Raw genomic sequence first — 15,487 nt, 5'->3', positions numbered from 1 at the left:
GTTTTATCAAGTCAATGTCATGATTAATCTCTCTGTGTGGGCAAAACGTTGTCGTTAATAAAGATAGCCACTTCATATTCATGTCATCTACCTCACCTCAGCATGTCACAGTAAATGCCTGTAATCAGGGATAGATTAAAATCATTCTCACACCAGATTTTAAATGTATTTCTTAAAAGAAAAAACAGTAATTGTACTAAACTTCTGGATTTGAGCCTCATGTTTTGCGCATTCTTACTGGAAAGAAAAAAATGAGGATCTGTAAATGAGGATCTGTAAAAATTGTGAAATAGTATACTATTTAATGAACTGTTAGTACTTAGTCTCGTCTAGTTGACGCAGCATCAGCAACCAGAGACGATGCTGGGAAGATGCTGCCCATCTCGCTTTTCCGGACCAAATTTCGATTGTCTGGTTAAATAAGACACACAGTGCGAGTTAATGGCATTTTGCAATATCTGCAGGCTCCTGTGGCTATTGTAACATGATACGGTCAGGAAAAGCATTTTGAAATGTATACTGTATTCACCTATAGTGACTCACCTATACGTGGTTGCAGGGGTTGAGTCTAGGCTCCTGGCCTCGCCTCTTCGGTGGCCGCTAATGGGTTCGCTGTTTCGTGGATTAGGGAGTCTTATTATGCCTCTCCCTCAAATAATGTGAGTGTGTTTCTTTGCCTCCGCAGTGCTGGTGACACCTGGGCAAGTGTCGTCACGTCAGGTGAACTGTAGCGTGCGCTGTGCATTGCCCCTTACAAGCACCACCTCCACCACCAAAACCACCTGCCTGACCTCACAGTCCACCCGATCAACCATCATCTTAGCCTCCGCTACTCGAACCACGCCCACTCCTGCTCAAAGAACCACTCCCACAGCCACTCCCTCGCAAAGAACCACGCCCACGGCCACTTCCTCGCAAAGAACTACGCCCATAGCGCGTCCAGCGCTTCCCACAAGACTAACTCCGTCTTCTGTAAGACTTACCCCAACACACACTCAGCGCCCACCTCCACTAAGACCCCTGCCCAGAAGGTGAGGAGAGAGAGAGAGAGAGAGAGAGAGAGAGAGAGAGAGAGAGAGAGAGAGAGAAATAGACAGAGACAGAGAGAGACACTTTCTTTTACCTAATTACACACCTGGTTCGTGATCAGGAAAGAAATACAAGTAGCAGTGACTTCACTGCACCTGATAAGACGCTATCATCAGTAAAATCCTCTGTGGGTACAACATTTCAGTGCTTCACTCGCGAGTGATCCTTTTCAAGACTTGAAAGTCAGAGTACATGGGGAAGACTGATAGCAGAGGACTTGCATGTCCCCACCGAGACTGTCTGGTGAGAAGCACTGTCTGGGTTAGGTAAATGCATGAGTGAGAAGGGATGGATTTGAGTGAGATTTGCACATGAGTTAATAGAGTTAATTGAGTAGCATTGAAAATGGGTCGGGCAAATATGATTGTTAGTGGGTTTGGGTTTCAGAAAGACCTGCCTGTTATGGGCCAGTAGGCCTGCTGCACTATTTCTCCTTTATGTTCAACCTAGATTTAGAACTATTATCTTTGGCAGTGAAGTCATTGCCAAGGCGCCCTTTCTTCGCTAGATATGTAACAGATATTTCTCTCCTGCTAGGCCACCGTCTTCAGGCATGGGGTCTGCTGGGTCAGTACACGCTGGGGCTGGGTTAGGAGCCCTCAGCTCCTCCAGAGGACGCCAAAGGAACAGTGTCGCTGTGGTCGATTCCCGTGACCACATCTACGAGGAACTGGAACTGTGTCGAGGACCACCCAAACTGGCCCCCGTGTCTGGAGTACTACCTCAGGTGAGTACCAGCACTCACACATGTTTGGAGTACTACCTCAGGTGAGTACCAGCACTCACACCTGTCTGGAGTACTACCTCAGGTGAGTACCAGCACTCACACCTGTCTGGAGTACTACCTTAGGTGAGTACCAGCACTCACACATGTTTGGAGTACTACCTCAGGTGAGTACCAGCACTCACACCTGTCTGGAGTACTACCTTAGGTGAGTACCAGCACTCACACCTGTCTGGAGTACTACCTCAGGTGAGTACCAGCACTCACACCTGTCCGGAGTACTACCTTAGGTGAGTACCAGCACTCACGCCTGTCTGGAGTACTACCTTAGGTGAGTACCAGCACTCACAAGTACCTTATTCCTTTCCTAGATAAATATCTCCTAGCAGCAGTACGTAGTCTCCTAGCAAAACACACACACACACACACACACACACACACACACACACACACACACACACACACACACACACACACACACCTGACTGAAGCCTCGAGATGAAAGGGAGACATAATCACTGAACCAGATCTTAAGAATGAAGCTGGAACTCCCACAGAGAAACATGAGCTAGTTACCTGGGTATTCTTTTTTTTTCATTCAGTCATTCATAACTTGCGGTGCTATTAAAGTCAGAGAGACGCGATGGAATGAGTTGGCCGGCATACTCTAATGAATGTGACGACCTTCTCAGTAGAATGTGAATGAGGCATAGCTACGTGATCAGCATATATCTCTCTCTTTAACATCTTGCAACATAGGCTGGTAATAATAACTCAATTATGATTATTCATTGAATTATTATTATTATTATTATTATTATTATTATTATTATTATTATTATTATTATTATTATTATTATTATTATTATTATCTGAATCTTGATTCTCTTCCTATGTAAGACGTTACCTTTACCCTTTGGTATACCTTTGAAAGACTTCGAGAGTTTCCCTATTTTTTTTTTTAGCCCGTCTCTGGTTCAGAAAAAAATATCTTAACGATCATAATTAATAGAATAATAATAAGAAGAATTATTAATATTTTTTATATATATTTTAATATCAGCAGCGTCATGATAACGTTTTAATCATTATTATTTCTTGATGATGATATCTTAGTGCATCAGCAGAATGATAATACTGGCTTGTGAGTGGTTTAATACGCCTCTAGTGACTGTTGGACGGAGGATCGAGCTTACATCATTCCTTGTTTGGAATAATCCATTAGGTTTTAGCGCTTTAGATAAAAAGAAAATTAAAATTAATTGAATATTTCTCCATCACAGCGATTTATTATTATTATTATTATTATTATTATTATTATTATTATTATTTAAAATTTATTATTAATTATTATTTGTAATTCATTATTAATATTAATTATCGTTATTATTATTGCTGTTATTTATTATTAGTATTATGATTAGTTGTATTATTATTATTATTATTATTATTATTATTATTATTATTATTATTATTATCGCGGGAAGTGACAGACCTGCAATAGAGATTAAGAGACATTCAGGTTTGATACGAGGAAGGGGAGGGGCAGCTTCAGTTCCTGTGATCGAGAGCAGAAAAACAACAGAGCCAATCTCGACCGCCCTCAAGAGTCACTTAAATTTGGCCTGGTCAACCGGGCTGTTGCTGCTGGCGGCCCACTTATTTATAGATGATGTTTCGCTCCACGTAGAACATTTTTTCGAGCGAAACATCGTCTACATCTGAAACTTGCTGGCAAGTCGTGAGTCTCAGACGTTGCAGATCATTAATTGGGACAAGGTTTCGCTCAGTGTTCAGCTTTATCACGCTTGATAAAGCTCTAGATACAGAACAAAATGTTGTCGGCAACACACTGTGTCGATTCACATTTACAAAATCGCTTAGAAACGACGTTTCGCTCATCTTTAAGAGAAACACTGTGCAATAAAGTCATGACTAGAGAGAAGGCATGGCGACACAGAAAGTATAGTGGATAAAGACAGAAACACTTCAAGACGTTTACTGAAGACACGTTTCGCCCGCAGTGACTAATATAAAAATCCCATGAAATGGTATGTTGTCTCAACAGTGTTTTTTTACTCTTAATTACAACTCTCATTAACTGTTATAATGGTGTCTCTGACTTAATTACTACACCCATTAACTGCCTCACATGCTGGGTGGTTTGGTGGTTAATGGGGTTTCATGCCTATCGACTTCACGAGGGTCATTAAGGCTGTATGTAACTATTGCACCACCAGACAAGAATGCTTTAATACCGATCAGCCGGGCTGTGGTTCGTACGTTAGACTATGTGCGGCCAGCAGTAACAGCCTGGTTGATCAGGCCCTGAGATACTGGGAGACCTGGGCAATGGTATACCTGGAGTATACCCTCCAGGTATACTCCAGGTACTTGAAATTGAAATTAAAGTCAATTCTCACTGTATATATACACAAGAGACCTCTCGGTGTATGTATTCTGTATTCACTTGCTAATAGGCTGGGTTCTTAATCTAATAGGCCGAAAAAGTCATATCACGGGTGGGGTTAGAACCCGCAATAAGAGTCATAAAACTCCAGACCGACGCCTTAGCCACTGGGCCAGCGGATTCTAACCCCACCCGTGGTATGGTTTGTTCGCAATCGTGTCATTACGATTTCGTGAGTCTAATAGGCCGTTGATACAGTAGCCTCTTGCACTTAGCGAGAATCATTACAGTGGAACGTCAGTGTCTGAACTTAATTGGTTCCTAGGTGGTGTTACAATTGCGAAAAGTTCGATGCCCGAAACAGTATTTTCCAGGCTTTAATTATCAGCCTCACACACTGGAGGATGTTGAACTGATTCTTCCAAGAGTCTCTGAGAGTTATGTCAGTGTCAGAGGTCACTTCAAAGCACTTCTGAAACAGGGCTTTCCTGTAGTTTTTTACAACTGAATTTTAAATAAGACAGCGTGTTCGGACTCCAGAAAATCGTTAAAAGCCCGAGTCAGTTTCTTTCTGAATAAAATTGTTCGGACTCTGGTACTTGACACAAGAACGATGTGTGACGCAGAGGTTGTTAGCAATTCACCCACCAGACGGAAATACTGAATTTAAAGACTTTACCTGTTTTGCGTCTGATATAGAAAGAAAATAATCTTGCGTTGGAGAAGAAGCTTTGATTAGGGCGACGTTTCACTCTAAGTTGAGTCTGTGCTGAAAGCTGTGTATGAATCCTGCCTCTGCCACTCCACTGTTCCTTCCATTTTCTGACACTCGGTGCCCTAAGATATAGTTCCTAACATCCCTATGACTATTCTGTGTTTTTCAACTTCCGTCTTTGTCCTCTTGTACCTGTTTCCCGCCTCTCGAGCAACCTTTTCCTGGCCACCCTATAAATTCCTCTCAGGATTTTCTACTTCATCATCATATCACTCTTGTTTTTTTTCTGTGCTCTCACTGTCATTGTTTTAGCTCCTCTAGTTTTTTTCCAATGCTCATACCCCGTTTACCTGGAGTTTACTTGGAGAGGGTTTCGGAGGTCAACGCCCCCGCGGCCCGGTCTGAGACCAGGCCTCGTGGTGGATCAGGGTCTGATCAACGACGAACCACAGCCCGGTTGGTCAGGTAATGACTTTAGGTGCCTGTCCAGTGCCTTCTTGAAGACAGCCAGGGGTCTATTGGTAATCCCCCTTATGTATGCTGGGAGGCTGTTGAACAGTCTTACTGCATTGTCTCTCTGTTTACTCGTGGCGCCGCTGCTTTTCATCGGGGAAATGTTGCATCTCCTTCCGAGTCTTTTGCTCTCATAGAGAGTGATTTTCATGTGCATGTTTGGTACTAATCCCTCTAGGATTTTCCAAGTGTATATTATCATGTATCTCTCTCGCCTGCGTTCCAGGGAATACAAATCAAGGGCCTTCAACCGTTCCCAGTAATTTAGTAATTTAGCTATGATATTAATCTCGTTGCAAAACTCTGAGCTTTCTTCAGTTTCTTAATGTTCTTGATTAGGTGTAGGTTGGTACTGGTGCTATATACAATAAGATCACAGTAAACGGCTGATATCACAATATGCAGAACAACCACGGTGAAAAAATAATGAAATTCTAAGTGCTTTCGTGATTTTTCACTTTGTCAAGGATCTGTAATAATAACGGCAGAATGCTATATAAGGCTGACATATCACTTCACGGTCACGTCCAACATTACACCCGAGTGTAACGTCTGATGTGACCGTGAGGTGATATGTCAGCCTTATAAGCCTTCTGCTGTTCTGTTATTATTATTTCAGGTCCTTTGTAAAATGAGAAATCACGAAAGCACTTGGAATTTCATTATTATTTTTTGCAGTGATTGTTTTGCATATCCTATACATAGTATTGTCAACGACTCCTTCTGGAGATTTCTGAAGACTAATCTGAGATTTGTCTGACTACCATTTATTGCCGAGGTTAGTCGGTTGCTTTGCATCTGTGGTAACATGTTCGGTGCCATGCTAGCCTCGAAGTCCTTCACCGTAAGTGAAGTTTGCACCCTTTGTCCCACGTGTGTGTGTGTGTGTGTGTGTGTGTGTGTGTACGTACTCTGTGGTTGCAAGGGTTGATTCACAGCTCCTGGCTGTGATTACATCGTCTTCTACACATATCAATCTCCTCACAGTTATTTATTTACATGTATCACCTTTACGGTTGTGTTTCCCCTTATTTGCTTACCTATGTTTTCATCACCGTTCTTTGCTTTCGTTAACCTCTTCCTTCGTTATTCATCATGGCCTGATTGCCTTGTCTCTGCCTGTGCGAGTCTTCATTGCTTCCTTGCGTCACTCTTACATTCTTGTGCCACCCTCTTCTGCATGCAAGACGAGACTTGTCGCCAATGCTTGTGGTGTAGCGCCCTAAGTTATGGCGCTACCGCAGAGGGAACCCAACTGTACGCACGCTCATACCAATGTCGGATGAACCGGAGTGGTGGAGGTGGCTGGGAGGAGGAGGGTACTGGCGCCGAAATGGCAGCTGCAGTGGCGAAGTGGACAAGTGGTAGTGGGAGAGGTGGCGGGGAGAGCAGCAGATGAAGGCAGAACATCTTTTGTACAGTGCCGAGTTGAGAGCAGAGAAAGATGTGGGAAAAACACAGATATGAAAACACCTTTAGGTCTTTACTATGGCTGTTGGGCACAAATAGAAGTGCACTGAGGAAAGGACACACTTTGCAGAACAAGTATTGCTTCTGACGTTTCTATACAAAGCAAAACGTCGTCCCGGTTGTCTCGTTTTTTACCACTGTTGTCGGCAATATGCCATTCTGATCCCAAAATTGCAGCCCCTGGCAAGGCTGTAGATCCTGTTTGAGCAGTTGTAAGTATGCACTGAAAGCAAAGGGTTCACAGGTCACTGCTGGTGCTGACCCCTTGAGAAAGAGGTGTGCTCAGAAAAATTCCTGACGGAGCTGTGCTGAGGTCCTTGACTACAAACTTTTTAAAGCTTCTTCTGACTGGCTTCAAATAGTTAACACTAGTGTGTCCTACTTTGACGGAGGTGGAAAGTGTTACTGAAGTGTTTAGGTGCAAATCTGTCTTATTTAATGTGCAAAATAGTAGGGCTTCTTATTCTCACGTTAAATTACAGATCATGACTAGACTTTATGCAGCTTCCATGAGCTGCATAAAATCTAGCCATACTCAAAAATTCCATTAGCCCTCCCAGAGACCAAAGAATAATGATGATGATGATGATGATGATGATAATAATAATAATAATAATAATAATAATAATAATAATAATATCAATAATAACAATGCTTAAGGACAAGTACCCTAGCCCTAGTCTTTCTATCAAATTTTCGCCCTTAGATATGGTAAACATGAGGAAATTAAATCTTCATCAGAGTACAAAACAAATTCTGGCCACGAAATAGAGCGAAACACCAACGTCAAAGACCTGGGAGTGATTATGTCGGAGGATCTCACCTTCAAGGACCATAACATTGTATCAATCGCATCTGCTAGAAAAATGACAGGATGGATAATGAGAACCTTCAAAACTAGGGAGGCCAAGCCCATGATGACACTCTTCAGGTCACTTGTTCTATCTAGGCTGGAATATTGCTGCACTCTAACAGCACCTTTCAAGGCAGGTGAAATTGCCGACCTAGAAAATGTACAGAGAACTTTCACGGCGCGCATAACGGAGATAAAACACCTCAATTACTGGGAGCGCTTGAGGTTTCTAAACCTGTATTCCCTGGAACGCAGGAGGGAGAGATACATGATTATATACACCTGGAAAATCCTAGAGGGACTAGTACCGAACTTGCACACGAAAATCACTCATTACGAAAGCAAAAGACTTGGCAGACGATGCACCATCCCCCCAATGAAAAGCAGGGGTGTCACTAGCACGTTAAGAGACCATACAATAAGTGTCAGGGGCCCGAGACTGTTCAACTGCCTCCCAGCACACATAAGGGGGATTACCAACAGACCCCTGGCAGTCTTCAAGCTGGCACTGGACAAGCACCTAAAGTCAGTTCCTGATCAGCCGGGCTGTGGCTCGTACGTTGGTTTGCGTGCAGCCAGCAGCAACAGCCTGGTTGATCAGGCGCTGATCCACCAGGAGGCCTGGTCACAGACCGGGCCGCGGGGGCGTTGACCCCCGAAACTCTCTCCAGGTCTCCAGGGGTTGCAATATAAAATTTCTTCACTCTCCTGATACCCGGCCATTTGTTACTGTCCATACTTACAATCTGTGTGTGCATGCACCTTCGGGCTTCCATACTCAATATCAGGGTACAAACCCCATCAACGTCTTGATGGCCAAAATGCATTTTATTCTGCAAATGCAGGGCTGTCACCCACATTGTAAATATGGCCGACATCAAATGGTACATAAACGCACGTACAATAACGGTACCTGTAGGTTACCTGTAGACTTTTTCGGGGGTCACTACCCCCGCCTCCCGGTCACAGAGCAGGCCTAGTTGCTGGCCTGATCGACCAGGCTGTTGGTACCAGCTGCCTTCAATTCAGTGTATGCACCACAGACCGGCTGATTAGGAAGTGTCTTGCAAAACTTATCAAGTTCCCTCTTGAAGACGGTCAGGGATTTGTTGGTAATTTCCCTTATACACGAAGGGAGGGTATTGAAGAGTCTTGTTTCCCTTACATTTACTAAATTTTCTCTGAACTCATCGTGCTCCTGCTTTTCATTGCAAATATCTTGCTCTGCCTGTCAAGCCTCTGTCTTCTGTATGGAGTGATTTATAGTGTGCAGGTTTGGAACTAGTCCCTCCACAATTTTCCACGTTTTGATTATGATGTATCTTTCTTGCCTGCATTCAAGGGAGTACAGTTCAGATTCTTGACTGAATCTATGCGAACAGTGAAGGTTCTCTGTACTTTTTTTCAGTTCTACAATTCTTCCTCCTTTAATATTCTAGCCTAGAGAGAGAACTAATGCCATGAAATGCATCATCACCATTGGCCTAGCATGTATTGTTTTGAATGTTCTACTTGTTCAATCTGTCATTTTCCTAGCCATTGGGATAATAACATTGTTATGTTCTTTGAATGTCAGATCCTCAGACATTGTCACTCCCAGGTCTCTCACACTGACTTTTCTCTCATTAAAATTATTTAAGTTTACATTGTACTCCGTTTCAGCCTTTAATTCTTCAATTTTACCGGAGAGGAGTAACTTGAAGTTGCCATCGTTGAATATCATAATGTTGTTAGTGGCTCACTGGAAGACTTAGTTTATATCAGCTTAATAAGGTTCACTGGTCGTTAATTCTCACAACCTTCTTAGAGTAATTTTAGTTTCTTTATATGTCCACTTTCCTCCGTCTTTCTTAATATAGTCCTTTGGTAGCTTCTGAATTAAACAGTAATTCATTGTAAAGCGTTAAACCCATGGGTCATTCAGGGGAAGACGTAGGTGGAGGTTTGATCCTCCGTCTGCTAGGCGCCAAACAGATGCGCTTCTTCTTTGTCCTCACCTACATCGACCTAAATATCCCACTAGAAATAAGCCACTCTACTTGGCTTTACTGGGTTATCGTGGGTTATCAATCCCCGGGGTTATTAACCCCAGTTATGATGTTCGTATTCTTCAACAACAACTACAAGCACAGATGTTCGTGTAAATTACTCAGATAACTTTATTGTTGTAATAAAGTTGGTAGAATTACCGACAATATGTAAAGTAAAAGGACACAAGTGCAACTAATGTGACATTTATTGTGGCAACGTTTCGCTCTCCAGGAGCTTTATCAAGCCATTACAAACAATACATGGACACAGAGGGTATATAAAGGCTCAGAGTGAGGTGCAATACTAGTGAGGTAACATTTCGATGTTCACTAGTGGTAGTAGTAGTAGTAGTAGTAGTAGTAGTAGTAGTAGTAGTAGTAGTAGTAGTAGTAGTAGTGACAAAAGTAATACAATATGATAGAGCAATTGATTCGTACAAGAGTAAAAGGATATAAAAGCTATTACTTGTACACAGGTGTTCAACACCGAAATTCCACCAGTCATCTCATGAAATTCAGAGACGCCCAATTAGTGATCAAAGAAACTAATTTCCGAAGACGCAAGTGCCTCGAATCAGCACTGATCGCTGTTTCGAATACAATTAAACAAAACAACGGCAGCTTCACCATCTCCGAAGTCTTAGCAAGAATCCTCCTGAAAACAGTAAACCCTGCCATCACATAGTCTCTCCTGTTATACTACACAAAGCACATTACAGAGAGTGAACACTGAAACAAGCTGCCTCTTTCCAGTCTATATTTGTCCAACCTATTTTTATGTTACCCAAGTAATAGCTTTTATATCCTTTTACTCTTGTTAGGTAAGACACATATGCAACAGTTAGGTATCTTTATTACGAAACGTTTCGCCTACACAGTAGGCTTCTTCAGTCGAGTACAGAAAAGTTGATAGAAGCAGAAGAGACTTGAAGACGATGTAATCAGTCCATCACCCTTAAAGTTTTGAGGTGGTCAGTCCCTCAGTCTGGAGAAGAGCATTGTTCCGAAGTCTGAAACAATATGAAGTTGAAGTGACAGGATGGAGCCTTATATAGCGCCAGGAGCTGAGACGTAGGTCACTAGTAGAACGCAGATGTTGGGAGGTCAGGTCCCTCTCAAATCCAGCCGTTCTCACTAGTAGAGGTTGTCGAAGTTGATTTCAGGTCTGTACCAAGATACCCTTGTGTTGCAGTGTCTGACAGATTGAACATTAAAATGGTATAAAGATACCTAACTGTTGCATATGTGTCTTACCTAACAACCTGTCGGTATTTTATACCATTTTAATGTTCAACCTTTTACTCTTGTACGAATCAATTGCTCTACCATATTGTATTACTTTTGTCACTACCACTACTACTACTACTACTACCACTAGTGAACATCGAAATGTTACCTCACTAGTATTGCACCTCACTCTGAGCCTTTATATTCCCTCTGTGTCCATGTATTGTTTGTAATGGCTTGATAAAGCTCCTGGAGAGCGAAACGTTGCCACAATAAATGTCACATTAGTTGCACTTATGTCCTTTTACTTTACAACTTTATTGTTCCTCTTTTTATTTTAACTGATCTTCACTCAGTTGAGTTACTTAGTTATATCAGTTTATAAGGACGACTCTTATGGGTGGCATCCTGGGAGGACAAGAGTCAAGGACCACAAGGGAAATAATCCATACAGTCCCGATGACACACTGACTTTATTGGGTTATCCTGGATGGCTAACTCTCATGACTAATTTCAAGTGTATCTGAGAGCCAGGCTGCTGACCATAGCATCTTACAAAGACTACAATAAAATACGTTTACCTGTAGAGAGTTCCGGGGGTCAACGCCCCCGCGGCCCAGTCTGTGACCAGGCCTCCTTAGGTCAGTGTCCCAGGATGCGACCCACACCAGTCGACTAACACCCAGGTACCCATTTTACTGATGGGGAACATAGACAACAGGTGGAAAGAAACACGTCCAATGTTTCTGCTCTGGCTGGGAATCGAACCCAGACCCTCACCGTGTGAAGCGAGAGCGTTAACCACCAGGCCACCAGAGCCCTTGATCTTTTTTGAGTTATCCTATGTAATTTACTCATATATTACTATGCCAAACAACTGTAATCACCTAAAACGTGTCCCAGTACTTATCAAATAAAAAAATATCCTTTTGTTAATGTAAATAAATAATAAATATATATACCCATATAAAATTAAATGGGTAATATTTAAGCCTGTTTTATCTCAAGTAAAGCATTACTGTACTAAACGGTGGCCTGGTGGTTAAAGCTCCCGCTTCACACACGGAGGGCCCGGGTTCGATTCCCGGCGGGTGGAAACATTTCAACACGTTTCCTTACATCTATTGTCCTGTTCACCTAGCAGCAAATAGGTACCTGGGTGTTAGTCGACTGGTGTGGGTCGCATCCTGGGGGACAAGATTGAGGACCCCAATGGAAATAAGCTAGACAGTCCTCGATGACACACTGACTTTCTTGGGTTATCCTGGGTGGCTAACCCTCCGGGGTTAAAAATCCGAACGAAATCTTATTTTATCTTAGATATTGTAAACATTAAAATACTTAAGATTATCCATTAAAAGTTAAAAGAAAATGGTCAGTATCCATTTTCTGTTATAAAATTTTCAAGGATTAACTTACGGAAATGACGGAAATTTGGCTATTACGTTTTATTTTGGATATGTCATAAATTTATGAGAATATTATTATAATAATATCACTATTGAATAGATTTAATTAAGTTCACCCTTCATATTTTCATAATTAATCTTTACTTAGTTCATATTTACATAATAATAATAATAATAATAATAATAATAATTCGTGGTTTAAATGGGAATGCCTTCGGTTTATAAACGAAGCACCTGGGTTCGACCCTGGGAAGAGTGGGTTGCATCCTGGGGAAGAGACTACCTGGAGGCTGTTTAGGGGGTCAGCGCCCCCTCTCGTAGCCCGGTCATTGACTAAGCCTCCCCGTAGATCAGGCCTAATCAACCAAGCTGTTATTACTGGCCGCACTCAATCCAACTTTAGGTATGTGTCCAGTTCCCTCTTGAAGACAGCCAGGGGTCTATTGGTAATTCCCCTTGTGTATGATGGGAGGCTGTTGAACAGTATTAGATCCCTGTCACTTACTGTGTTTTCTCTTAGTGTACTCACGGAACTTAGGGGATGTTGCACCACCTGCCAAGTCTATTACTTTCGTAGGCTACCTACCTGGAGGCTACCTGCAGGGCATTCCGGGATCAACTCCCCCGCGGCCCGGTCCACGACCAGGCCTCCCGGTGGATCAGGGCTTGATCAACGAGGCTATTACTGCTGGCCGCACGCAATCCAACGTACGAACCACAGCCCGGCTGATCCGGCACCGTCTTGAGATATCTGTCCAGCTCCCTCTTGAAGACAACCAGGGGTCTTCCTATAATGCCCCTTATTGCTGGTGGGAGGCTGTTGAACAGTCTTGGGCCCCGGACACTTACTGTGTTTTCTCTTAGTGTACCAGTGACGCCCCTACTTTTTACTGGGAATATGTTGCATTGCCTGCCAAGTCTTTTGCTTTCGTATGGAGTGATTTCTGTGTACATATTAGGGACCAGTCCCTCCAGAATCTTCCAGGTATAGATTATGATACATCTCTCTCGCCTGCTCTCTAGTGAGTACAAGTCAAGTGCTTCCAGGCGCTCCCAGTAGTTAAGGTGTTTGATGGAACTTATACGTGCAGTAAAGGTTCTCTGTACATTCTCTAGTTTTACAATTTCACCTGCCTTGAATGGGGATGTTAATGTACAGCAGTATTCCAGCCTAGAGAGAATAAGTGATTTAAAAAGGATCATTCTCTTAGCATCTCTTGTCTTACATGTTCTCATTATCCATCCTATCCGTTTCCTCGCAGATGTGATAGTGGCATTGTTGTGGTCCTTGAAGGTGAGGTCTTCGGACATTACCACACCCAGGTCCATCACATTACTTTTCCGCTCTATTGTGTGATTGGAGTTTGTAGTATACTAGTTATTATTTCCTCCAGTTTTCCATAACGGAGTAGCTGGAATTTGTCTTCATTGAACATCATATTGTTATCTGTTGCCCATTGGAAAATTTGGTTTATATCTTCTTGGAGCTTTGCCGTGTCCTCAATGGATGACACTCTCATGCAGATCCTAGTTTCGTCTGCAAAATATGATACAGTGCTGTGGTTTATATCTCTGTGTATGTCTGATATGAGAATAAGGAACAGGATAGATGCGAGTACTGTGCTTTGTGGGACAGAGCTCTTCACTCTGGGAATGATTTTTGTGTGCGGATTTGGGACCAGTCCCTCTAGGTTTTTCTAGGTGTATATTATGATGTATCTTTCTCGCCTGAGTTCTAGGGAGTAAAGGTCACAGGACTTCAAACATTCCTGGTAATTATCACATGGGCTACTTTATTGGTGAAAACGTTTCTTTCATAATTGATGACATGTTTCGCCCATACAGCAGTTTTTTTTTTTAATGTAGTGTAGAGGCGACATTTACAGTGGAGACAGTGAAAGACATGTCAATCTCTTGGTTTCACTACTCCTGGAGCCCGGCCGTGGGCCAGGCTTATCTGGTGATTGCCTGGTCAACGAGGCTGTTGCTGCTAGTGGCCGGTTGGCCTGAAAGTACGTGTTGAGTTCTTTAGCCTTAACTAAAGATGCTCAATTCCTTATTCTTGATAGTTGTTCAATCCCTTAGTCTTCATAGGTGTCCATTTTATCATTAATGAAAGGTATTCAGTCCCTTTGTTTTGATAGGTATTCAGATCTTTGGGTTTGACAGAAGGTGATCAATTCTCTAGCCTTAATGGGTGTTCAGTCTCTCAGCACTGATAGGTGTTTAGTCCTTGATCACTGACAGACTGTGATCACTCCCTTAGTCTTGATGTGTACGATAGTTCAAGGCTAAGTAAGTTTATTCAGGTATACACAAACACATCAGCAACTTACTTCCATTGGGGTCCTAAAGGACTGAATACTTTAAAGTTACTTCCCCAATTTTTTCTTGTCTCCATGATAAAAGCCTCATCTGCATTAGAGAAAAATTTTGCTCCGCAGGCGAAACGTCTCGTTAGTAAAGATACCCAGATGTTACACATGTGTAACATCCTGAGCCGGGACCTAACTGTCGTACTGTCGAGTGTATTATTATTATTATAATCAAGGGGGAAGCGCTGAACCCGGAGGATTATACAGCGCCTGGGGGGGGATATATGTGGAAGGCATTCAATTCCCTAAATCAAGAGCCCCTCACCAACATCAAGGAACCTTCCTTGGGGGGGTCTGTCGAGTGTAGCCTCGAAAAGTCACTCTTTAGAACAAGCTTCAATTGCGACAACGTTTTGTTCAGTGAAGACCTTAATCGAGGCATGACAGAGCTCTACATAGAGCGAAATGTTGACGCTAATAAAAGATTGTAAAGGGGATTTTTTCTTCAGCAAACGACTTACTCTAAAGAGGCAAAATTGCTCCGCGGGTGGTCGCCTTGCTAACTGCAAAAATTACATCAACAGGCGCTTGTTTTGGAGTCATTAACACAGTGGTGTTCTGAGCAAATTGCTGCGGATGTCACCCATCTCCATCTTTGGCTGGTATAATGTTGTGTTGCCGTTTAGAATACAAAGTAAATGCACCCATAAAGCAAGTCTCCAGCGGAGGCCC

At 42.6% G+C, this 15,487-nt stretch overlaps 1 protein-coding gene across 3 annotated transcripts in view; it reads left to right on the top strand.

Annotated features, from left to right (window-relative positions):
• LOC128697001 (leucine zipper putative tumor suppressor 3) overlaps positions 1 to 15,487 on the top strand; it is a 273,151-nt gene that overhangs the window by 138,025 nt on the left and 119,639 nt on the right. For all 3 annotated transcript variants that reach the window (XM_070095200.1, XM_070095199.1, XM_070095198.1), the window contains 2 exons: positions 686 to 1,031; positions 1,627 to 1,816. In XM_070095200.1, the coding sequence (XP_069951301.1) occupies positions 686 to 1,031; positions 1,627 to 1,816 (536 nt within the window). The remainder of the gene's footprint in view (positions 1 to 685; positions 1,032 to 1,626; positions 1,817 to 15,487) is intronic.

Source organism: Cherax quadricarinatus, chromosome 49 (genome assembly GCF_038502225.1).
Source record: "Cherax quadricarinatus isolate ZL_2023a chromosome 49, ASM3850222v1, whole genome shotgun sequence".
Classification (NCBI taxonomy): domain Eukaryota; kingdom Metazoa; phylum Arthropoda; class Malacostraca; order Decapoda; family Parastacidae; genus Cherax; species Cherax quadricarinatus.
This window is presented reverse-complemented; position numbering and strand designations above follow the sequence as displayed.